The sequence below is a fragment of the Schistocerca serialis genome, chromosome 8 (assembly GCF_023864345.2).
Source record: "Schistocerca serialis cubense isolate TAMUIC-IGC-003099 chromosome 8, iqSchSeri2.2, whole genome shotgun sequence".
NCBI classification, from domain to species: domain Eukaryota; kingdom Metazoa; phylum Arthropoda; class Insecta; order Orthoptera; family Acrididae; genus Schistocerca; species Schistocerca serialis.
Window position 1 is genome coordinate 604,824,589 of NC_064645.1, and position 25,979 is coordinate 604,850,567.

Sequence of the window (25,979 nt, forward strand, 5' to 3'; positions counted from 1 at the left end):
AAGAACTCCAGGTGTAAACACGGTGAGGCAGAAAGGACAGACATTTTTAGAGTAGATAGTATTCAGGCTTGGATAGTAGCAGTAGTGGGACTCATGTGATCATTGGTTTGGTAGCTCCTGCCATTTTGTTTACTCAAGGCCATGGACCATGGACTGTGCAACATTGTGTGTTTGCTTACAGTAGTTCTTTGCATAATAATGAGCCTATCATTGTAGTTCAGCATGAGTTTCATCACCATTTCAATCCTGCAAGACATGATGGTGTTCCCACTCGTAACACCATTTTGCATTGGCCTGAAGCATTTTGTTTAGGAGGAATGCTGATGAATAGGAAACTGCTAGGGGCTCCTCACTCAGTAGCACTGCAGAAAATGTTGAGAGTTTGGCAAGCCATACTCCGCAATCCTGTTAGATCTGTTATGAGACATTCTTCTGAACTGCACCTCAGTAATCATTCAGTAAGGTGTATTTTGTTTATTGATCTAGTATTTCCTCCCTACAAAATGGACATGGTGCAAAAATTGAACTCCAGAGGTTATGCACGGTGACTAAATTTTGCTCGAGAAATGGAGGACGTAATTTAGCAAAATGACAACATTATTTTGCTTATTAGTGATGAAGCTCATTTTCATTTGAACAACATGATAGATCAGCAGAACTGTCATTATTGTGCCAGTGAAAATCCAAAACTAATGCATGAGAGACCATTACATAGCCCCAAGGTGACTTTTTGTAGTGCTGTAACCAGTACAGATGTTATTGGTCCATACTTTCTCCAAGATGGTAACAGGAACACTGTAACGATGACCACAGAATGTTATAGACAGATGACCACTGAATTTTTTCTATCTGAACTAAGAAGAAAACATATTCCTATCTGGCGAGTTTGGTTTCTGCAGGACAGGTCCACAGCTCACACAGCAAGAATGTCAATGAAAGCTATTCGGGCTGTTTTTTGGAGTCGTGTGATTTTCGTGGTTTGGTGACATTAGTTGGCCTCCTCGTTCCCCAGACCTGTCCATATCCAACTACTTTTTGTGAGTTTATCTCAAGTCACGTGTCTACGAGCATAAATCATGTACATTTGAAGAACTGAAGGAAGCAATTCGTGTGGAAGTCATTCAAAAAGATATATATACTATGGTCTTTGGCTCAACAGATGTTATTATTTTCATCTCAGTATTGAGAAGACAAGATAGCTGGAGCTTGCTTGACATTTGAGCAATGAAGATGTATTGTGAAATGGTTTTTCAAGTTTGATAATGCCGTTGAAGTGCAATGTCAGTGGAGGCGGGAGTTTGAAACAGAACCACCAACCCTCCTAACAATTAAACGCATCATTGACAAGTTTGAACTGTATAGAATGATTTGTGATATACTCAAAGGAAGACAGCGTACAGCTACAAGTCCTGCTTCGTTGGGTCTCGTGTTGGAAATGTTTGTTAATTCTCCACAGAAGTCTGCTACCCAACGTGCACGTGAAGTAGGGGTTAGCAGTACAAGTGTACGAAGAATTCTGAAAGCTGAAAAGTGGAAAGTTGACACTCCACAATTACTGCACACGATTAAAGATGATAATCCTGATCACCGAATGCAATTTTGCGAATGGTATCAGCAAATAGTTACTGATGACGAACAATTTGTGACGAAGGTAGTGTGGAATGACGAGGCACAATTTAAACTTAATGGAACTATGAATCAGCATTACAGTGTATAATGGGCACTGGAAAATCCCCATGTTTATGTGGATAAAGTGGTCAATCTACCAGGGGTTTATGTGTTGTATGGACTATCTAGGGGCTTAGTATGACCTTCTTTCTTTGATGCTACTGTCACTGGAGAAGTGTACCTGTAAATGTTATGCACGTCAATTTTGCCAGGTATACACATGCTTTATGGAGCTGATGAAGAGGTCTTCTACCAACAGGATAGGGTGCAGCCACACTACCACCTAGCCATACGAGCTTTCCTGGATGACAAATTTCCGGGCCACCTATGGATTTTTACTTGTGGATAACTGTGAAAGATAACATCTGTTGGTGTAAGCCAAATGCACATTGGAGGAACTACGCCAGGAGATTACAGCTACATGTGCAGCGATCTCCACTGGAACATTGACTGACATAGTTGCAGCGACCGCTCGTCATTCTGTTATGTGTGTAGCTACCAACGGTGACCATTTTGATTGAACATGTTCCTTAAAGTGAGAGAGAGAGAGAGAGAGAGAGAGAGAGAGAGAGAGAGAGAGTGTGTGTGTGTGTGTGTGTGTGTGTTTTACTTGTTTCAAAAATAAATGTAAAGTAAATGGATAGGTAAAAAAAAAATCTACTCACTGAATGGCAGCAGGGGAAACCCCCCCCTCCCCCCCCCCCCACACACACACACAAAGAATCAACGTCTGGCAGAAGAGTTGAAGGGGAAGGAAGAAGGGTGAAGGAAAAGTACTGGAGAGGTTTAGAAAAAGGGGTACAGCAGAACCCCAGGTCAGGGAAGACTTACCAGACAGGATGAGAAGGAAGGACTGATTGTTGGGGACTGCACCAGATGAGATTTAAAAACCTGAGAGCTTAAAAGTGGAAGACAGGGTAATATGCAAGATTGAGATTACTACTAAAACATCATGCACAAGTTAATAAGAGTGAAAAGCTAAGTGCCTTGTGTGTAACGGTAGTGGGAGGGGGGACGACAAAAAATAGAAAAGTCAGAAAATGAAAGATGTAGAAAACTAAAATGGAGTGAAGAAAGGAGTAGTTACTATGAATAAAGGCTGAGATGGAGGGAATTAACACAAATTAAGGCCAGGTGGGTGGCGAGAACTGAGGACATGTTGCAGTGATAGTTCCCACCTGTGGAGTTCTGATAAACTGATGTCTGGGGGAAGAATCCAGATGGGGCTCATAGTGGAACAGCCACTGAGGTCATGACTGTTGTGTTGTACAGCATGCTCTGCAACAGGATATTGTGTGTCGCCAGTATACGTCCTCTGCCTATGCCCATTCATCCTGACTGATGACTGGATGGTACTCATTCCAACGTAAAAGGCCAAACAGTGTTAACATAAAAGCTGGTATATGGCTCTCCCTTTGATAGTATATGTTTTTTGCCAGTTGCATGGCTGGAATAAGTGATGGTAGGAGGATGCATAGGGCAAGTCTTGCAGCAGGGATAGTAGCCATAGGGTTGGGAGATGGGTGCAGGAGCAGCGTAGGGTCTGACAAGGTTATTGGGAGGGTGATAAAAAGCTATTCTAGGTGTGATGGGCAAAATCTCAGACAGAATGGATCTCATTTTAGGGCATGATTTTAGGAAGTCATGGCCTTGTCTAAATAGCTGATTGATACATTCAAGACCAGGATAATATTGGGGTACAAGTGGTGTGCTCCAAAGTAGTTGTTTGGAGGGATCATCGGTACCTGGATTGGATGCGATGGCCCGTGAAATCTGCTTTTGAACTAGGCTGTTTGGATGGCATGGTGTATTGCTGTAAAGATTCTGTATCCGAACAAATACGTTTGCCTCTAATGCCGAGGCTGTGTGGGAGGGAACATTTGACATGGAAAGAATGGCAACTGTCAAAAGGTAAGTACTGTTTTTTGTTAGTAGGTTTAATGTGGATGGAAGTCTGTAGCTGGTCTTTGGTGAGGCTGAGATCAGTATCAAGGAATGTGACATGGGATTCGAAATACGAACACGTGAAATTTAATTGGGAGAAAGTACTTAGAGATTCCAGGAATTTTAACAGGTCAGCCTCACCATGAGTCCATATGGCAAAGATGTCATAAATGTATATAAACTAGGGGCTGAAGACTTATGGATCCCAGGAAAGCCCCCTCCAAGTGACCCCTGAAAAGGTTGGCATAGTAAAGAGCCATCTTGGTTCCCATGATCTGTTTGTATGTCTGCTTCTCAAATGTGAAGTTATTCTTGGTTAGTATAAAGTTGATTAAGGTGAGCAAGAAGGATGTCGTAGGCTTGGAATCAGGTAGGCATTGACTGAGGAAGCGTTCAGCAGCAGATCGACCATGTACATGGGGGATGCTGGTGTAGAGCAAGATGGCATCAATGGTGAGAAGTAAGGTGTGTGGTGGGAGTGGGAAGGGCACAGATTTCAAACAATCTAGGAAATGGTTGGTATCTTTAGTACAGGAGGTAAGTCGTCGTATTGTGAGTTGCAGGTGTTGATCGACTAAGGCAGATAAGCATTCAGTTGGTGCTTTGATTTCCTCAGACTGCACTGACTACCTCATCCACTATGCTGTCAGTAAAACTGTGCCAACTGCTGAAGCTCCAGAAATTGCAAGATTCCTTGTAGGAAATATCATTTTGAAGCTCAAAGTATCCAGTGTGATGATCTCTAATTATGGAAAAGTAATCTTGTTAACTACTATCAGAGGTAATTTCAGGTTACAGCCTCATCCACAGGATGACAGCTACCTACAACACATAGGCGAATAGATTCACAGAATTCTTTAGTAAGACATTGACAGGTATGCTGTCAGTGTACACTGATGTCAAACAGAGAGACTGGGATACAGTATTGCCTGTTATGACATTCCCATACAACACAGTGAAGTAAACATTCCAAACTTCACACTATTCTGTATGATGCATGGTCATGAGGCCAAAACAATAATGAATACAGTGTTCCCATTTCACTTGGACAATGCTCAGAATGATGACGTGAAACACATCATCATCTGGACGCTAAACAGCTGGATCACATACGTGCCCTGGACACCCAGGAGAAAGACTAAGAGTGCTTTTATGCCAGGCAATAGCCCGTGAGATGTAGCCCAGGAGGTGTGGTATTGATTTTTACGCCTGTGCAGAGAGTGGGACAGTTGGAAAAGTTTCTAAAGCACTCCTTTTGGACATATTGTATCCTTTGTTGCTTTTCAGATGTTACATATAAAATCAAGAATTTCAGGCCTTCATCATGAAAGAAGGAAGAAAGATCAGGGTTTATCATCCCATCAACATGGAGGTCATTAGATATTGACTTTGTTAAGATGCCAAAAGTGCAGAGATGTTATTTATGTCGTTTGTATAAAGCCATGCTACAGTCCTGAGGTACATATTGATGATGAGGTCTCCTCGTTCTAGGAAACTGAAGACCTGCTTGATGATGATGCTTCAGTGGGAGGGGCTACCTTTGAACCTTGTCATAGTGAACAACATGATCAGAATGCAAGGATCCAGCCAGCACTGTCATACAGAAGATTATTGATAAGATTTAGATCCGGGGTGTGATGTGGGCTCCATAAGAGAACTTCAGAAACAGAGTGTTGCTGTTTCTCCAGGAGAGGGAGCAATGCCATGAGCTGCGCTGCTTGCAATGTGGTGTAGGGGTTAGCATCGCTGACTGACTTGCTGTGAGTCACCAATTAAACCCAACCACCTGAACTATTTGTCATTTAGTATTTGTCAGTTCTAGAATGTTCGTGAAATTTTTTTATGTTTGTGTATCGTGGAGTTTCAATGTTTGTATAAACAGCTGCATTCTCCTTCCAGGGGTTCAGTTCCATTCTGGTTGTACATGGGTGTCTGAAATAAACATGCTTTCAGTGCTAAGCGTTGTACTTCATTGACAACTCCCCTTACAGATTTGGGTATCATTCACCAATTGTACATTTCCTCCCCCCTCTTCCCCTGCCCCCTTGGATGTGCCAGCGAAGGATCCCGCGCCAATTTCAATTACTTCTCTGTTGTTCTCCTTTTTTCTTCCAGTACTCTTTCATTTGTTCACTGTGTACTTTCTTTCTGTCTTCTGACCACTTCATAATGGTTTTTTTCACTCTTCTAGATCGGAATCCTTCCTTATCAGTACTTTCCCTAAAAACTTCTCTGTTCTGTCAGTCATTTCTTCGGTTTTTATATTACTTTTTCCTAAGTCCTTTTTTTATTTCTTGGACCCAACTTGTTATTGGTCTCTTAGCCCACAAATATTTGAAGATCTTTCTGGTTAATCTACTGCCTTGTATCGAATATAAATGACAGAAAATATCAGTCTTCTTTTTCTCATTACTGTGTAAGTTCCAGTCTTCCATAGTTTCTCTTGGACCTAATATTTTCCTAATGATTCATCTTTGTAGTATTTCTAATTTATCTAAATTACAGTTTAATGCATGTAGCCATTCTGGCTTCACTACTGTATTGTAATACCTTATTTTGCGTTTTTAGATGCAGTTCTTGTTGTAAAAGTCTTTGGTTATACCATAAGCCCTTGCACTTTTATGTATTCTTTCCTTTAAAGCAGCTTTTTCCAAACCATTTGCTTGGATTGTATCTCCAAGAGGCTACTTCTTCTAAAAGGTTAGTTTCTGTTACCACATGTCATATTTTCAGAAAGTACAGCAAAGTCATGTGCAAATGCGAGACAATTTATTCCAGTCTTTTTGTTTCCTCTTCCCCACCTTATTGATGAAATCCTATATTCATTCAGTTTTTCATTCCAGATTCTAAATCTTTTCTTTTAGAATAAGACTGAAAACAAACTCCCTGGCAGATTAAAACTGTGTGCCGGACAGAGACTCGAACTCGGGACCTTTGCTTTTCGCAGGCAAGTGCTCTACCAACTGAGCTACCCAAGCACAACTCACACCCCGTCCTCACAGCTTCACTTCTGCCAGTACCTCATCTCCTACCTTCCAAACCTTACAATAGCTCTCCTGCAAATCTTGCAGAACTAGCACTCCTGAAAGAAAGGATATTGCGGAGACATGGCTTAGCCACAGCCTGAGGGATGTTTCCAGCGCACACTCCGCTGCAGAGTGAAAATCTCATTCTAGACTGAAAAGAATTAGTGATAGACCATCATCTTGCTGTTCACTTGTGTTTATTTCAAAGGGCTGAGATATTTCTCCCATAAATTTCACTTTAGATCCTGTCTCTGTAAAACTACATGAATTAAATTTGTTAATTTAGACTTAACACAAAATTCTTGGTTTATTTTATTTATAGTTTGTCTGTCAATAGAATGAAAGGTCTTCTTGAACTCAACAAACATTACTACAATATCTTCTGAATTCAGTAATATGCATCGAATGATTGACTTCAGATTAAATATTTGTTCGGGACATGGTCTGCCCTTCATAAAACTGCCTTTATATTCATGTTAATGACTGCCCAGTGTTGTTTCTACCCTGTTCAGTAAAATGTTGGAAAATATTGTATATGCAACAGGTAGCTAAGAAATTCTTATATATTCTTGTTTATTGGCTATCTTTTGTAGTTACCTTTCACTTTCCTGGGATTTTTTCTGTTTTCCAGATTTCCTCAAAGATTAGTTTTAGCTCCTTTTGTATCTTTGGTAGAGATCATTTCGAAAGATCTGCTGTAATAGAGTCATTCTCCACTAAGTTTTTTGCCTTTTAAGATTTTAATTACTTCTCCAATTTCTTTGATAGAGGTAAATCTTCTTCTAGGTTTTCATGAGCATTTGAGAATTTCAGCTTATAGATTGATCCTGGACTATTAAGAAGTTGATCAAAATAATTTTCAAGTGCTTTGCAATTTTCAGTGTTGCTTAAGACAATTCTGCCATTTTCATTTATTAAACACACCCTTGGATTTGTATCCCTTCACTCTGCCCTTAAATGTCTAATAAAATTCATGAACTGTATTTTTTCAAAAGTTTACCTCAGTTGCTGCAAGTTTCCTCTTTTTCAAAATCTCTCTTGGTACTTCTAATTTTCCCTGCAATTTCCTTTCTTTGCTGTTTGAATTGATCATAATGTTCTATATTTTCTTGAACGTTTCCACTTTTTCCATTTTTTGATACCCCTCTGTTAAAGCTTTTTTACGTACATCATTCCACAATATTTAATTTTTATTTTTGAGTGATCCAAATGTTTTCTGTGTATCATTATTAACTTATTTAGGTAATTCTGGCCATTTGCCATGTTAGGTGTTATAATTTTGTCCTGCTATTTTTTGAATCAATTCTTTTGTTCTAACAAGCTCTGTATGTATTATATTTTATTGGTTTTTGTGATTTTTGTTTTATTTCTAAAAACAAAGATGATGTGACTTAGCAAATGAAAGTGCTGGCAGGTCGACAGACACACAAACAAACACAAACATACACACAAAATTCTAGCTTTCGCAACCAACGGTTGCTTCGTCAGGAAAGAGGGAAGGAGGAGGAAAGATGAAAGGATGTGGGTTTTAAGGGAGAGGGTAAGGAGTCATTCCAATCCCGGGAGCGGAAAGACTTACCTTTGGGGAAAAAAGGACAGGTATACACTCGCACACACACATATCCATCCGCACATACACAGACACAAGCAGAAAATATAGCTTTACACCTTTGTAAAAAAAAATTTTAACAAAATGTCAGTTTGGTTTCCAGAAAGGTTTTTCAATGGAAAATTCTATATATACTTTCACTAATGAAATATTAAATGCTCTGAGTAACCAGAAGTCACCCGTTGGGATTTTTTGTGATCTCTGAAAGGCTTTTGATTTTGAGTGTGTAAATCATGGAATACTTCTAGATAAGCTCAAGTACTGTGGTATGAATGGGACAGCAGTCAAATGGTTTAAATCATTCCTAACTGGAAGAGCGCAGAAAGTTGAAATAAGCAGTTCACATAATATACTGGTGATTTCTCAAACTGGGGAACAATCAAGAATGGGGTGATGATATACATCTCAGTAAATTAGCATACAACACCTATTTTCATTCTCTGCTTTCGTATGGCATCATATTCTGGGGTAACTCATCATTGAGTAAAAGAGTGTTCATTGCACAAAAGCATGTAATCAGAATAATTGCTGGAGCTTATCCAAGATCATCCTGCAGACACTTATTTAAAGAGCTAGGGATATTCACTGTAGCCTCACAATATATATATTCACTTATGAAATTTGTTATTAATAATCCGAACTAATTCAAAAGTAATAGCAGTGTACATTGTTACAACACTAGAAGAAAGGATGATCTTCACTACTCAAGGTTAAATCTAACTTTGGATCAGAATGGGGTAAATTATGCTGCCACAAAAGTCTTTGGTCACTTACCTAACAGCATCAAAAGTCTGACAGATAACCATAAAGCATTTAAAAGGAAATTAAAAGTATTTCTGAATGACAACTCCTTCTACTCATTAGATGAATTTTTGGATATAGTAAGTGGGTAATTTCCCCAGCCTGCACCCAGAATAAATAAATTGTCATTAAGTGTCATGTAATATTTTGGGTAATGTAATATCTTGGATAGACACCTTTTAAAAACCTGACATGTTCCACATCATTATGAAGTGTCGTATTCATGATCTATGGAACAAGTACTAATCTAATCTAATCTGACTGGTTTGATGTAGCCCAGTTCGAATTTCTCTCCTGTGCCAACCTTATCTCAGAGTAGCACTTGCAACCTATGCCTCAATTATTTTCTGGATGTGTCCCATTCTTTGTCTTCCTCTGCAGTTTTTATCTTCTACAGCTCACTCTAATACCATGGGAGTTATTCCCTGATGTCTTAACAGATGTCCTATCATCCTGTCCCTTCTTCTTGTCAGTGTTTTCCACATATTCCTTTTCTCTCTGATTCTGTGCAGAACCTCCTCATTCCTTATCTTATCAGTCCACCTAAGTTTCAACATTCGTCTGTAGTGTCACATCTCAAATGCTTTGATTCGATTCTATTCCATTCCAGTTTTCCCACAGTCCATGTTTCATTACCATAAAATGCTTTGGTCCAAACGTACAATCTCAGGCATTTCTTCCTCAAATTAAAGCCTGTGTTTGATGCTAGTAGACTCCTCTTGGCCAGGAATGCCCTTCTTTGCCAGTGCTAGTCTGCTTTTAATGTCCTCCTTGCTCCATCCATCATGGGTTATTTCGCTGCCTTAGTAGCAGAATTCCTTAACTTCATATACATCGTGATCACCAATTAGGACGTTAAGTTTCTTGTTGTTCTCATTTCTGCTACTTCTCATTACTTTCATCTTTCTGTGATTTACTCTCAAACCATATTCTGTACTGATTAGATTGTTCATTCAATTCAGCAGGTTCAGTAAGTCTTCTTCGCTTTCACTGAGGATAGCAGTGTCATCAGTGAATCTTAACATTAATATCCTTTCAAATTGAATTTTAATTCCGCTCTTGAATCATTCTTTTATTTCTGTCATTGCTTCTTTGAGGTATTCATTGAACAGCAGGGGCAAAAGACTACATCCCTGTCTTACACCATTTTTAATCCTAGCACCTTGTTTTTAGTTTTCCACTCTTATTGTTCCCTCCTCGTTCTTGTACATATTGTACGTCACCTGTCTTTCACTATGCGTTACCTCTATTTTTCTTAGGATTTTGAACATCTTGAACCATTTTACATTGTTGAAGGCTTTTTCCAACTTGACAAATCTTATGAATGTGCTTTGATTTTTCTTTAGTCTTGCTTCCATTATCAACAACAACATCAGAACAACCTCTCTCATGCCTTTATCTTGCTTAAAGCTAAACTGATTGTCATCTACCACATCCTCAATTTTCTTCTCCATTTTTCTGTATATTATTCTCATCAGCAACTTGGATGCATGAGCTGTTAAGCTGATTGTGCAGTAGTTCTCGCACTTAGTGTCACTTGCTACCTTTGGAACTCTGTGGATGATATTTTTCCAAAAGTCTGATGTTATGCCATCTCTCATACATTCTGAAGAAGGAACAAGTAGGAGCACTGTTTACAAGTTAGTGGTTAAGTGGGCCAGTTTTATTGCCACACCCACACACTGTGCTCAGGATGTAAGACATTGTGATAATAATTGACAGAAAATTGGTCATCACAATGTTCTGTGTCCTCGTGATTGCGTGGTTGCAATAATGGGCATTGCACAATAGGTATACTCAAATGCTGTTCCCAGAAGGTGTACACTCCTCAGTGATCGAGCATGTGGTCTGATCACGTAACCACTGGAAAAATGATGGACACGGGAGTGGAAAAAGTTGATAACCATCTTCCAACCTGCGGGGCACAGTGTACTTCACAGTCACAGCATAATGAGATGGATGAATGGACAGCACTGTCTAAATAATCCATTACATGTTGCATGGAGCTCATGTTAATCTCAACCCACTTGGCCCACGACAAACAGAGTCATACATTTGGAGACATATCTGCACTGGTCCATGCTCAGCACACACTGGTCTCTGCTTTGTCATCTGCATGCCCATGCATGTTGGACCATTGCCAAAATATAGCCTACCAGTAAATCTGTGCACATACTGGCCGAAGCCAGGTCCTATTAGCTTGTACTGGCTGCAAGTACGGCTGACACAGTCCTTAGCACTGCTGCCACACAGACCCCCCTTAGAGAGTGGAGTTCAGAAGCTGTGAGAAGGTGCTGGTGACCAGCTTACAGCTAGAATATTTGGACCTCGCGTGCTTCCTGGTGACACCAACGAGCCAATCTGTCATGCTTTGCCGACGGCCAGTGATGTCAGCACATGGGCTGGTAGAGCTCATGGCATGTGTGTCCACATGCAGCTGGCTCGCCACAGTGGTGGCAGGCTGTGCACAATCTATAGTCATATGTGGTTCATCTCTGAAGAAACTAAGATACAAGTGAGGTCTGGTTGGCAGTTAATATCATTAAACAAAAAGTTCATGAGTTGCACAGATGGTAATGAAATAAAGAGTTGATGAGAAGCACAAAAGGTTATGAAATAAAGCACTCATGAGTTGCATGATTAACACACAATGAAATAAAGCGTTCACAAAGTAGTGCTGTTCATAGTTCAGTAAGTTCACTGGCAGTCTGAGACAGAAGCATGGCATGGCACTAATTCAGCCTGACTCTCAAGACAGTAGAGACGGGGGAACTGCATGAAGCATCCTAACTCACACAAGTGCAATGTCATTGCAGCTCAAACCTGGGTACCACAACTGCGACCGAGTAGCCTGGCAATATGCTGGACAAAGTCCGGAGTTTCACAGGAATAGGAACACAGAAACCAGTGCAGCAGATAATCTGACCCAAATTCCTGATGCAGCAGTGGGAAACAGACTTGAATGTGGATCCAGAAGCTGTGATAGACAAGCTACCAGTGAGATGGGATGCGATGATCGTAGCTTGACTGGGGATCAGCTGATGAGAGGCCCGCTGATGGCAGGGTCTCTACAGCAAACGAAACTCAGGGGGCATATTCTAATCCTGTACAATGGCTGGCGCCCTTGCAGGCTGCGTAAAATGGTGTGACTCCATTATTACACAGCACAAGCAATTGAAGCGATGTGGGGGCCAGTGCGTGTGACATAGTCTGCCAATAGTTGGGGTGGTGGTGTTCAGCATGCCTGTGGTGAGTGCAGCCTGGGCAGTTGTACCGGCTGCCTGGTCAAGGTGGTGGCACAGAGGTAGCTGGCAGCATACAGATGTCAGCAGTTGTTGCAGGCATGGGGATTGCTGGAGAGCCTCGCTGTGCAGAAGCGGGAAAGTGTCATCTGTCAATTTATCTTACATTGGATCAAAGAAGTGACCAGCTGCCAGAGCATACGAGATGTAGCCCAGTGCCACTCGGTTGATCAAGACTTTAGTCAGCTTACCATTGTACTCAATGTCAAATGTTTTTCACCAAGGGTGATCACACATTACAGCCCCGAGAAGGGTGACAGAAGTGGTGGCTGAACCATGTCGGTGTCCAACATTATGTTTGTACAGCACTGCAGATCAGCATGTACAAGTAATTTGCCGGTTCCCTGCCACATTGGTGTATGCTGAAGGAGGCTGGCCATACTGCTGTGCAGATGTTCTGCCAACAGCAGGGTCAAGGTGCTGTATGGCTGTAGTACTTCATCTATGAAATCTCTAGGATTGGCGAGTTGTCCACAGACAAGCTTGGCAGGTAAACATCAAATTCTTTCTTCGATGATACTCACAGGCCAACGAGTACCAGCGGGATTGCTTCCATCCAGGTGGTGTAATGGCAAGTGAGAGAGGCTTCCAGCATCCAAAGGAGTGGCTACACCATGCCATGCCGGGTGATAGCTGGTAGTTCTGTGCAACTGCACACAACACAATCAGGTGATGTGGGTGAACAACATGCAATCAAACTGACTCTCTCAGACTATTGTAACAAGACTAGGGAATTCGAAATGTGCCATCTAGGTGTCAACAAGGGTAGTGGCGACAGTTTTCTTGCAGTGATGTCAGCTATGGGCATTGCCTCCAGCCAACAAATAAAATGGTCCACAATCTTTAGCAGGTACTGCTTGCCATTGGATAGAGGAAGAGGGCTCACAGTATCCATGTCGACATGCACAAAGCAGCTTAGCAAATCAGGTAAGGTGCTGACAGGTGCACAGGTGTGACCCCCAACTTCAGCACATTGGTAGGTGCAGGTGTGCAGGTGTGTGGCCATTGATAGCAGTCCATCTGGCGTCCCGGCCAGATGAAATGTGCAGCAACGAGTGATATGGTAGTGTCACTGGGGTGTGAGCCTGTGGGTGTGGTCGAAAGTGCTGCACTGGAGTTTCTCTGGGAGATGTGGGTGGAGTGTGCCTGTCGATAGATTTCACCAAACCTTTCAGGTGGCGCCAGAAATGCGCACTAGTTCGAGTGTGTCATGGTGGAGGCCATACAGTTGTTCTTTTCTCTCCTGTTCTTGGGCAACATTCTCAAAGTTCACGGAGAAGAGACAGTGGCATCAGCTCAGGACAAACAGTCTGCGACAATATTGTCTATCCCGGAAATATGGAGAATGTCTGTGGAGAACTGCTGGGATTGGCACACCAAACATTTGTTCTTGTTGATCCAGAATTCAGGAGTGATGGGCCTGTTGTCAGTGCAAGTAATGAAGGAGTGGGCTTCTGTCAATGGACGGAAGTGTTTTACCACCTCATACACCAACAAGCTACTCCAAACACAGTATGATGCCAACAGCACCAAGAGAAGATACCGAGTGGTTGCCAGTTACCACTGATATGCTGCTAAAGCACTGTACCTATAGTAATGTGGCTAGCATCAACAACCATGGCCAGTTCAGTGCCATATACTGGATGCGCAAGTGGTATCACTTCTGCGAAATTTCGTTTGGTTTGGACGAAGCTTTTCTCCATTGCACCTGTCAAGTGCATGGGAGCCCTTCCCTTCACGATGTGTCGAATAGAGCTGCTGTCAGTGGCTTCTGCACGGTGGCAGCATTAGGAAGATGGCGCTAATAAAGTTCAGCATGCCATGGTTGCAGCATAACTCTTCATGCTCACAGCATGTTTAAGATCACCTGCACCTTATCAGGTAGAGCAAGGATTCGCTCAGCTTGATTAAGTGTCCAGGAAACTCTGTTTTCCAAATATGCACCTCAGAGGGTTAACAACAATACTGGCCTCACTCAGACGCTGCAAGGTGGTTGTTAGGTGGCAACGGTGCAGCTCGGGTGACTTTGGAAGGAGCAAGATGTCATCAAGATATGCAAAACAATATGGTAAACCTTGCAAGACGCCAGCCAGGAAGTTCTGTCAGATCTGAGCAGCATTCTGAAGGCTGCACGTCATGTATATGCTCTCGAAGAGCCCAAATGGCGTGAAGAACTTCTGAAAGTCTTTTGGCACCATTGAAATTTGCGTGGATGTCTTCACACTGTCGATTTTACTGAAAATTACTGAGCCTGCTAAGGCGTGACTAAAATCTTGAAGGAGGGGTACCGGATATCAATCTGGCACTGTTTGTGAATTCAACACATGATAGTCTCCACATGGGCATCATTAATTGTCTTTTTTGGGGACTAAATGCAAGGCAGACGGCCATGGGCTGCTTGATGGTCTGACAATGCCTTGTCACAGCATGGCCTCGAACTGAGCCTTCGTCGCAGTGAGCCTGCTGGATGTGTGTCGACATAGATGGCACAAATGGGAGGACGAGGCATAGGTGTGATGTGGCAGGCTGTCGAATGTTTCAAGTCCCTAGGAACGTCTTGTTGGCGAGTGACCTTTGGAAATTTGTCGACGACGTTGGTGTACAGCCCAGGGCATCCAGCTGGTGTTTGCTGTCACAGTCCCACTGTCTTCAGACTAGTGGTTATGTCTGTCAGCTGGGTGTTTGAGCAAGCAGCTCCTAGCATCTGAGAATATCCGCACTCACAATTGGCCCATTGCAAAGGTCTGCTTGAATGTGCAGCATAGTCCCAGATCCAAATTTTGTTGGTGTATGCAGTCTAGGAGTGACTAATGCAGAATCAGATACAGTAACAGAAAATGCAGCAGAAGTACCTAAAGAAGCAATACTAACAGAAGTAGAATCAACAGCAGCGTCAGAAGAACCACGTTCAGTAACAGCAGAAGCAACTCCTCCAGCATTAGAACCAGCTCCTACAGCAGTAACACCATCTCCCTCACCAGCAGTAGCAGCACAAATTACTTCACCAGCAATAGCAGAAGAAACACCATCAGCAACAGCAGAAGCAACTCCTCCAGCAGTAGAACCAGTTCCCATAGCAGCAGCACCATCTCCCACACCAGCAGTAGCAGAACCAACTCCTTTACCAGTAATAGCAGAAACAACTCCTCCACCAGCAGCAACTAAACCAACTTCACCAACAGCAGAAACAGTACCAGCTCCTCCTCCATCACCTTCAAGAGTAGCAGAAAATAATAGACCATTCACAGTAAGTAAAGTATCATCTTTGTCTCATGATGAAGTGATACCAAATGATTTGGGAAAACATGTTCCTATAAAACTTGTGGACAGTAAAGTGAAACAAACTTCCAACTGTGTTTCAAACAGACCCAAAAAATTACCTAAGAGAAATGAAGATTTTTTATGGTTTATCCCAAGGAAGTCCAACTGCCACCTAACATAGATTCCAGGGCTGAAAAAACAATTAAATGTTCTCCATTGCCCCATAATACTGTACTCCTCCCCTCCTGTGACAGTAACTCTATCTTATTTCTGCACTTAAATGTCATGTCTCTGAAAAATAAAGCTGATGAGCTTGGTATACTATTAAAAAGTAACAAAAGAATGATTTTATGTACAAACGAACATTGGTTAAAGGAAGAGGATATAAAACTGTATGTACCATCAGGTTTCAGATTAGCTACATACTTCTGCAGACCCAGTGAATCCTATGGGGTTCATCCATATATATTAGCAATGATCTAGATTCTAGACCTAAAGTTTTCTGTTCTTGAAGTTAGTGACCTGTGCATTAAAGGTGTTTTTGAAGCAGCTGCTTTTATTATACCTAGTATACAGCTCATAACTGTGTCTTTATATCACACTCCTGAAAGTAATGTAGAACAATTTATAGAACGTTTAGAAAAACTTGTGATCAGTATACAAAAATATACTAAATACAAAATTTTAATCTTTGGGGATCTAAACATAGACATTAGGAAAATGACAGCCAGAAATGTTAATTTAGTAAACATGTTAAGATCCTATAATCTCTTTTGTGCTAATGAAAGTCCTACAAGGCACTCCTCCTGTTTTGACAATCTAATAACAAATGTATACAAATGTGATTCTGAGCTAGGCTTACTTAATGTCGATTACCTGTCAGACCATAGAGGCATATGGGTGAAACTAATTACTAAAAAACCAAAAGAAGACGAGGAACAAACTCAGTGTGTCAGACTATCTACAGATACAAATATTAGCAAGTATAGAGAAGAACTTAAGTCTATAGATTGGAATACTGTTATACATTGCTCCAGAAATGTTGATGAAGCCTTCAGCACATTCCTCAAAATCATTTCTGAAATCTTCCACACATGCTGTCCACTGGTTAAAAAACAAAAAAATTAGGAAACCTAGCCACTCAACTTTACAGAAGTGGTTTTCACCCCAATTACAAAAACTGAGACTATTGGTAATTACTTGTCACGATAAGGTCAAAAAGGGAGCAGTAGATAAAGAAACTTACAAAAACCTGAAAAGAAAATATAGATCTGAAATTAAAATAGCCAAGTGTAAGGCAAATGGTGATTTCATTAAAAAATCACACAATAAATGTGAGGCTGCATGGAAAGTAATAAAAGCAGAGCTAGGTATGGATATAAACTACAAAGACAACACAAATGCTGCTAACGTCACTGCTGATGATTTCAATCACTTTTTTGTCAACTCTGCCAATCTTAGCCTTCCAACCCATAGCAACCAGAATTCCAATTCAACACATACACCTATTTCTCACCCCATATCTGGCAGAAATTTTCAACAAAACATTACAAACATAGTGTCAGCTTGTAACTGGAGAGAAGTAAAGTAACTTATATAATTAAAGCAACCTCTAAATTAGGATACTCTAGATCTGAAGATGTGTATGGCCTGTCAAACTATGTAATTAAAAAAGTTGTAGATCTCATAACATACCCTCTTTGCATACTGATAAACTGGATGCTCTCGAGTGGACACTTTCCAGAATGTCTCAAAAAAACAGTTGTCATACCATTATACAAAAAGGGTGACAAGTCCTGTATCAATAATTATAGACCAATCTCACTTGTGCCTATTCTCTCAAAAATAATAGAACATTGCACAATGCAGCAAATATGCATACACCTATCAGACAATAATATATTAAATGATTCTCAGTATGGATTCAGGTCAAACTTATCAACAGTCAAAGCAGTTGAAAACCTTATCTCTTTTGTACTAAGCGCATTTGAGTCAGAATTATCTGCTGAAGCCATTCTAATTGACTTGAGTAAGGCTTTCGACTCAGTTAACCACAAATTATTATTAGATAAACTGTGTTGCTATGGAATCAAACACTTGGAACTCTCACTAATTGAATCATACCTAAGCAATAGAAAACAAATAGTAAAGCATAATGACCAACAGTCACAGACTTTAAGTATAAAACGAGGTGTTCCTCAGGGCTCAGTGCTTGGCCCTCTACTATTTATATTGTTTGTAAATGACTTTCCGAACAACTTACCCTGTAAATCTATCCTCTATGCTGATGACACAACATTAGCTAATTCTGGAAAGGATATAAACATATTGAAGGAGGAAAGTGAAGAGTGTCTCAAAATATCTAATATCTGGTTTAAAGCTAATGACTTATCTATGAACCATGAAAAGACTGTCAAGATAATCTTCAGTTTATCAAACAGTAACATGGAGTTATCATCTGTTAAACTACTAGGAATACACATTGACTCAAAATTAACTTGGGACACACATACAGATTATGTATGTCGAAAGCTATCACGAGTTTACCTACTAACCAAACTACACACATGTGTTACACAAGATTTATTGCTTCAGTCATACTATGCCTTCTTTCATTGCCATCTACAATATGGCATTCTTTTATGGGGTAACTCTCCAGGAGCCAAAAAAATTTTCACTTGGCAGAAGAAAGCAATTAGACGTTTGTACGGAATCACTGACAACAAGACCTCATGTAGACCTTATTTTAGAGACTTAAAAATTCTCACAGTCCCATCTCTTTACATATATTGTTGCCTATTAAACATAAAAGAAAACTTAAACCACTACACTATAAGGAAATCAGTTCATCAACACAATACTCGACAAACAAATATGATTGATATACCCACAACCAGGCTTAAGAAAACCCAATCTAGCTATGAATACATAGGCATAAAATTATTCAACACTTTACCCGTACAGGCTCAATTGGTTTCAATGGATATTTTCAAAACTAAAACCAAAGTGTGGATGAAGAAAAATACTTTCTACAGTGTAGAAGAATTTCAGAATAGTTGTAAAGATGATCTAATTTATTGATAAACTAAGGCTTACTGTTATGTATAGTTATGGATGTAGAGGCAGCTAGCTATAAGCTAATAGGGTACAACACTATCTTTTTTTTTCCATGTAATATTTTTGTTATATGAAACATAATGTACAAATAGCTATAATACTTCTGACAACATTGATTGCATGTTAATGCTGATAAATTATGGCTTACTGTTATGTATGGATCTAGGTGTAGAGGCTGTTGTAAGCTAATAGTTTACAACATTGCTATATTTTTATTATATAATATTTTGGTATGTAAAACATAATGTACAAATAGCTGTAACTCTTCTGTCGACATCGATTGCATGTAGGTGCTGAAAGATGGATAAAATAAATAAATAAATAAATACGTTCTGATTGTTGCATTATTTACAATTTTGAGTGATAGCGCCTTTGGAGGCCTGCAGCCCCTCAGCATGGCTTGCAGGACTATTGCGAGGTCAGAACCCATGTCTAAGAGGTATTTGACACTGCCAGCAAATTTTGCCCTTAAGACACACTTTGATATGGCACTGCAGCCAAGAGCATCTAAGCCCAGTTGCAGCTGGCATTTGCGTGTGAGCCGGGTGGCCAGCACTTTATTTTATTGTTTTCCAAGTGGGCGTGGTACTAGCAGAAGCTGTTTGGCAGCTGATCTAACGTCTGTGGCGTACCATTAGATCAGCTAGAGATCTGTTGCTGGTTGTGCAAACCAGTTGAGCAGTGGCTGGATCAATCGCCGCTATGGTGCCTGCTGCTCTCTGTCTGTATGTGCGCCAACTAGTAAACATGTATGCTGGAAGCTGCCATCTTTGTGGCCAAGTCCTGAACTAGCAGGTGGAGGTTGGCTTCTGAGGTGGTAGGTGCAGGAAGTGAGTGCTACTGTAGAGCTGTGGTTCGGGGCATCGTTGTCAATGTATTGTACACCAAAGCAGCCAGACAGAATCGGTAGCCAGCAGCATGTCAGCTGTTGTGGCTATCACTGCTTGCACTTGTACTGAGAAGCTGTACATCCAGATAGCATGCAACAGCATGTCCAGGACCATATCAGATTGTGGGAGGCTCCAAAGATTACACAGGAACTGAGATGGCCTCTTGTCGCCATATTCCTGTTGGTGCAGCAACTGGTGGCTCATCGCTCTTGCAACGACGAAATCCAGTGGATTAACCGCTTACATAAGGACTGTAGCGACAGGGCGGTAATTATGTCTTGAACTGTGGCGGTGTAATTCTGGTCAAGGTGGCTCACAACATGACCGAATTTGGTGAGGTGCAGGTTACGTTGTTTCTTAGGAAGGCCGACTTCACTTGGCTGAACCACACAACTGGGTCTCAGGGCCCAGAAACAGTTGGAGGCGTCAGTGTGGGCTGTTTCCACACGTGCAGCGCCCATGCATGCAGAGTGTGTCTGTAACTCAATCTTAAACCTCTGGTTGCATTCTAGCAGATCTTCTATAATCTTTTGCAGTTCCCCTAAAGTCACCATTTTGCCTTAAAGGCAAGTTCTCGCACAAGGGGAAGACACACTATAAAAAAATTTAACACAAAAAACAGCGAACATGAAATAAATGTTCAAAGTACAAATGGTTTTCACATGCAACTACAGATGAGCACAGAATTGTTTGTTCACTAACAAGGTACTGTTCACGCATGAGGACTTCAGTGTCACTTCACTTGTGGTTCCTCAATACATGAGCCAATGACAGTTCATCACCACATGTTTAATCTACAGATCACGTCGGCGTCACCCAGTGGCAGATACAGAAAAACCTCAAGAAGGGGGCGCTAAAGATATCTTGAGCTACTTTACTTTTACCGTAATAAAAAATAATCAAGTCACACTAAACAATGTAAACCTGCTTCCTATTCAGCAAATAGTCCTTCTTTACAATGCTTCGTATCGAAGGTTCTGTATACAAGAAAACAGCAGAATATTCGCCACTTTTCTCGAACAAATGCCAGACAGAATAACGTATCAAAGACCTTGTAAAAAATAACTAGACTCACTGATGGCACTGCAGTCACGGGATAATTTGAACCTTCGGCTGGACGCCATTATAGTGGTTGTAGTCTGATGTGTTGTGTAGTACTGTTGTTTATGAAGACCCTGATTCAACGTTGTATATTTGTTGGGACGTATATACAGTGTTTGTTACTCGTAATTCTTCTGTCTGTACGTTCCAATCAAAAGAAGTACAATGTGAAGAGTCGTGCAGCGATTAATTGTACAAATAAATTCGAGAAAGGAACGAATATTACATTTCACAGGTAAGTGAATATTTTAAGTTGTTTTGTATGTCAGTGCACTTGCTTAATAAATGTTTTTGTAACACAGTATTAGCATAATTTCTGTGCATCTATTTGCAGGTTTCCTTTCTCAAAACCACAGCTGTTACAAAAATGGTTACACGCTGTCAGTAGGCAACATTTCCGACCGACAGAAAACCATTTTATATGTTCTGATCATTTTGAAGAAAGTTGGCTGATCGGTAGTGTTTTCATGGTCTAGGTTAGGTTGAAACTTGATAATTTGGTCGTGAGTTGCCAAAGCACTTTGCCATACATAACGCACTTCTCGTCATAAAATCTAAAGCAAGGTAGAGTCAGAAAATATGTATTAATATAGTGGGCAAATCTTCGAGTATTTTGATGCATTTTGCGAACATCTATCGTAAATGGACTACGAAAAATGCTAGGGGTCCAGTACATAACTTTTAGCTACGGCAGATTCCATGTAGTACGTAAGATAAATTCATAAACAGTGACTATTTGCTGTTTGTTCATAAATTAAAAAGTATATTGTAGTAACGTATTTAAATGAGGCATTATGTTTGTGACCTAACTCAAGGGAAGGCATTTTATAACCAAAAGCAATGTATAAACATTCGAACTCCGCGCGTCAGTTTACCACTCTAATGGCCGCCGCCCAGCTATTCAATTTGTCCGCTCTTCACAGTCGACCACTCGTGCGGTAGTGGGGGGCCTGTAACGTATCGAGATCACTAGAATGGCTGCGACTTTTCTCGTAGGTATGTGTTAGCTATCTGTGTGCCAGGCAGAAACGTATAAAATACGACGAAGTGGACACGCGTGCTACATAGGAAAGTACAACTCTCAATAACTCGATTCAGTCGAGTCGACTGACGAAAGAAACGAACGAATACGTGCGGGCTGACTGGCGGGGGCGGCGCGGGCGGCAATGCGGGCGACCCCACAGAAGGGGGTGCACGCCCCCGCGCCCCCCCATATGTATCCACCACTGGCATCACCAGTGAAGTGGGAATGAGTAGAATTGCTGCTCAACAAGTTCGTGGTGCAGTGGGCTGGCTTTCTTGCCCCACCCATGCACAGTACTCAGCGTGTAAGTTGTGGTGATGGCAACTGACAGAAAACTTATCTATTTTTATTTGTGACAATGGAATACACAATACATCAACAACGTTTTCAGAAGTCTGTGCTCTTACGGTCGTGTCATTGCAGTAACAGGCGTTGCACAATAGATGTGCTCAAACGATGTTTCCAGAAGGAGTACACTCTTCAGTGATCGAGCACACTATCTGATCGCGTAACCACGGGAAAAACGATGGACATGTGAGTGGACGAAATCGATAACAATCTTCTAACCAGTGGGGTGCAGTGTACTTGACAGTCGTGATGTGACAAGATGGGCAAATGGATGGTGGTGTCTAAATTATCCATATACGTTGGGGAGAGATCATGTAAGCTCAACCCATGTGGCCCATAGCAACGATCATCATACACCTGGAGATGCATCTACTTGTCTGCAATGGTCTGTTGATCAGCTTGCATTGGTCTCTGCTTTGTCTTGTGCATCCATGCACGTCACATCATTGCCAAAATTTGACCTAACAGCAAATCTTCAGGCATGCCTGTAGAAGCTGGGCACCGCAAGGTTTTGCTGGCTGTAATTACAACTCATGCGTTTCTCAGTGTGGCTGTCACAACGTGAATAATAGTTTTGTTACCACTTCCACAATGGCTTTAGAAATTCTGATGGAATGTCCCTTCTGCCTTATTTGATTTTAACTCCTCCAAAGCTCTTCTAAATTTTAAGTGAAGTACTGTATTACTATAGTACTGTATTAGTTATTTTCAAATACGCAAATATTTTTGGGGTGTAGGACCCAATTAAAACCCACTATTTACTTTCTTTTTAACTGAAAGTATTAGGCATACTGTATTAACTTTATCAATTGTATTAAATCTGTGGTGTCACCTCAAGGCACCACTCTGGCTAGGTTGTAGGCTTCAAATTGGCCGCGGTTCGTCAGTACACATCGGACACGCGAGTCGCCACTGTCGACGCTAGCAGACCGAGCGCCGCCACTCGGCTGGTCTTACAAGACAAGCTAGCGCAGTGCCCAGTTCTACAGCCTACTTTAATAGGAATGGTTCACTCGTTATAGCTTCAGAGATCTCATTTGCAGAGACGCTAGTTAGCATAGCCTTCAGCTACGTCAGTAGCTACGACCTAACCCAAACATACAGTTTATGCATTGCCAATTGATCTATGTATGTGAAGCAATCAGAATTGTAAAGGAGTATTCGCAGTTCAGTCTATAACTGCACTTATCAAGATTATTGTACAAAGTCAAGATTGACGTTCATCGCTGATGCTGAATTAAAGCTAAGTATTTAATTGTATGCCTGTCTACTAGCTTCTAATCACCTAAGATGCTCCAGATACATCCCGTCAAGTATACTTCATTGATCCTCACGTCAGCCTGCGTGATCAACACGTGCAATAATGGCCACCCCTTGTGATCAGACTAACAGTCAAATTGCATGACTCAGACAGGTAGCCCTTTTTCCATGACGCCCATAGTTCTGCAACAAAAACATTGACTTTGAGATATTGTTTTTTTTTCGTGAACCCTGAGCCTTATTCATTTATTAATCAAAGTACTATTAATGTGCGACAGTAATAGTTTATGTTTTGTTCTTTTAATGATAGTTTAGGATTTATTTAAATATAATTTCAGTCTTTTCAGAGCTATATATTCACTGCTCTGTAACAGTCTATAAGCATGATTATTACTGTAAATTAAATTAGCTTTTTACGAAAATACCATTCGTGTTAATGTTTTGTTTCTTTTTTCAGAGCCAAAAAATGTGTCGGGCTTGTCGAGTTTCCCAGAGTGTCGAGTTATCGAGAGTCCATCTTTCGGGGTTCTAATGTAAATTATATGACTCTAAAATGCTTACTAAGACTAAAAACTCACTATTTTTCATCTGAAATTTAGAAAATTTCCTCGGAAAAGAACCCCAGGATGCCCCTCCCGCCCCCCCCCCCCCCCAATATTTTTTATCAGTCGGCGCCCCTGCTACTAGTCAGTTCCTTTCCTGTTACACACGCAAATAGAACGAGGGAAAAATGACATTCTACATGCCTCAATATGAGCGCTTATGCGAAATGTATGTTGGAGGCAGTAGAATCGTTCTGCAGTCAGTTTCAAATGCCAGTTCTCTAAATTTTCTCAGTAGTGTTCCTTGAGAAGAATGTCGCCTTCCTTTCAGGGATACTCATATGAGTTCCTGACGCAATTCTGTACTACTTGAATGTTGTTTTAACCTACCAGTAAAAATTCGAGCAGCCTGACTCTGAATTGCTTCAATGTCTACCTTTAATCCTACATGGTAAAGATCCCAAACACTCGAGCAGTACTCAAGAACAGGTCGCAGTAGCATCCTACATACAGATGAACCACACCTTCTGAGAATTCTCGCAATAAACCAAAGTCGACCATTTACTTACCTACCACAATCGCACATGCTCATTTCATTTTGTATCACTTTGTAACGATACACCTAAATATTTATATGATGTGACTGTGTCAAGCAGGACGCTACTAATTCTGTATCTGAACATTATGGGTTTCTTTTTTGTACTCATCCACACTAACTTACATTTTCTACACTGAGACCTAGCTGTCATTCATCACACCAACTAGAAATTTTGTCTAAGTCATCTTGTATCCTCTTACAGCCACTCAGTTTCGACAACCTGCTCCCCACTACTGGTGCCACCTCTCTTTACACAATCTCCCTAATGTTGATAGCCTTGCTGCTGCTGAACACTAGCTTTCCCAATGCCCTATTGATTCCAAACCTACAACCTCCTTTTGATAATCTTGATCAATGATATCTTCACTCACAATTACTTTACCTTTGAGGGTATCACTTATAAACAAATCTGTAGTAAGGCAATGGTCACCCACATAGCACTGGGCTATCTACAGGAATCCTTCCTAACCAACCAGAATCCCAAAACCTTCACCTGGTTCAGGTTCACTGATGACATCTTCGTTATCTGGATTGAAAATGAGAACGCCCTATCCATATTCCTCCAAAACCTCAACACCTCTCCCATTTACTTCACCTAGTCCTCCTCAATCCAACAAGGCACCTTCTGCGATGCTGACCTCCATCTCAAAGGTCACCTTTGACCTTTGACATCAGTACATCAAACTTACCAACCACCAGCAATGCTTCCACTCGAGAGCTGCCAGCCATTCCATGCCGAGACGTCCATTCCATACAGCCCAGCCATCCATTGCTGTCACATCTGAGTGACAAGCAGACACTCTCCAAATATACCCAACGTCTCACTGAGGCCTTCACAGACTGAAATTATCCTCCCAACCTTGTACTCAAACATATGTCCCATGTCTTATCTCTCCTGTCACCCCTCACCTCCCAAAGTCCAACAGTCCCACTACAAAGGAGCATTCCCCTCGTGACTCAGTACCACCCAGGACTGGAGCAACTGAATCATATTCTCCATCTGAATTTCGACTACCTCTCATCGTGCCTTGAAATGAAGAATATTCTGCTCACTATCCTTCCCAACCTTCCCACAGTGGTATTCTGCCACCCTCCCAAGGTACACAATATCCTCGTCCATCCCCATTCCACCATTGCTCCCAATGCCTTGCCTCATGATTCATAATCCTTTAATAGACGAAGATGCAAGATGACCCATACTTCCTCCCATCACCACCTACTCCAGTGTGGTCACAAGCATCACCTTTCCCATCAAAGGCAGGGCTATCAGTGAAAGCAGTCATGTGATTTAGAAGCTAAGCTCCTACCAATGTGTTGCGTTCTATGTTAGCGTGACAACAAACCAGCAGACTGTCAACATGAATGGCCACTGACGAACTGTGGCCAGGAGACAGCTGGACCACCCAGCTGCTGAGTATGCTGCTCAGCACAACGTTCTTCACTTCAGTGATTGCTTCACAGCCTGTGCCACTTGGATCCTTCCTACTA

General features: G+C 41.3%; 1 protein-coding gene across 1 annotated transcript in view; it reads left to right on the forward strand.

Moving 5' to 3' along the window:
• Nucleotides 1-503: 503 nt before the first annotated feature.
• The window catches only part of LOC126417153 (uncharacterized), a 35,586-nt gene continuing 10,110 nt past the window's right edge, over nt 504-25,979 (forward strand). Inside the window, exons 1-2 of the mRNA XM_050085051.1 lie at nt 504-544; nt 15,147-15,679. Coding sequence (XP_049941008.1) covers nt 504-544; nt 15,147-15,679 — 574 coding nt within the window. The remainder of the gene's footprint in view (nt 545-15,146; nt 15,680-25,979) is intronic.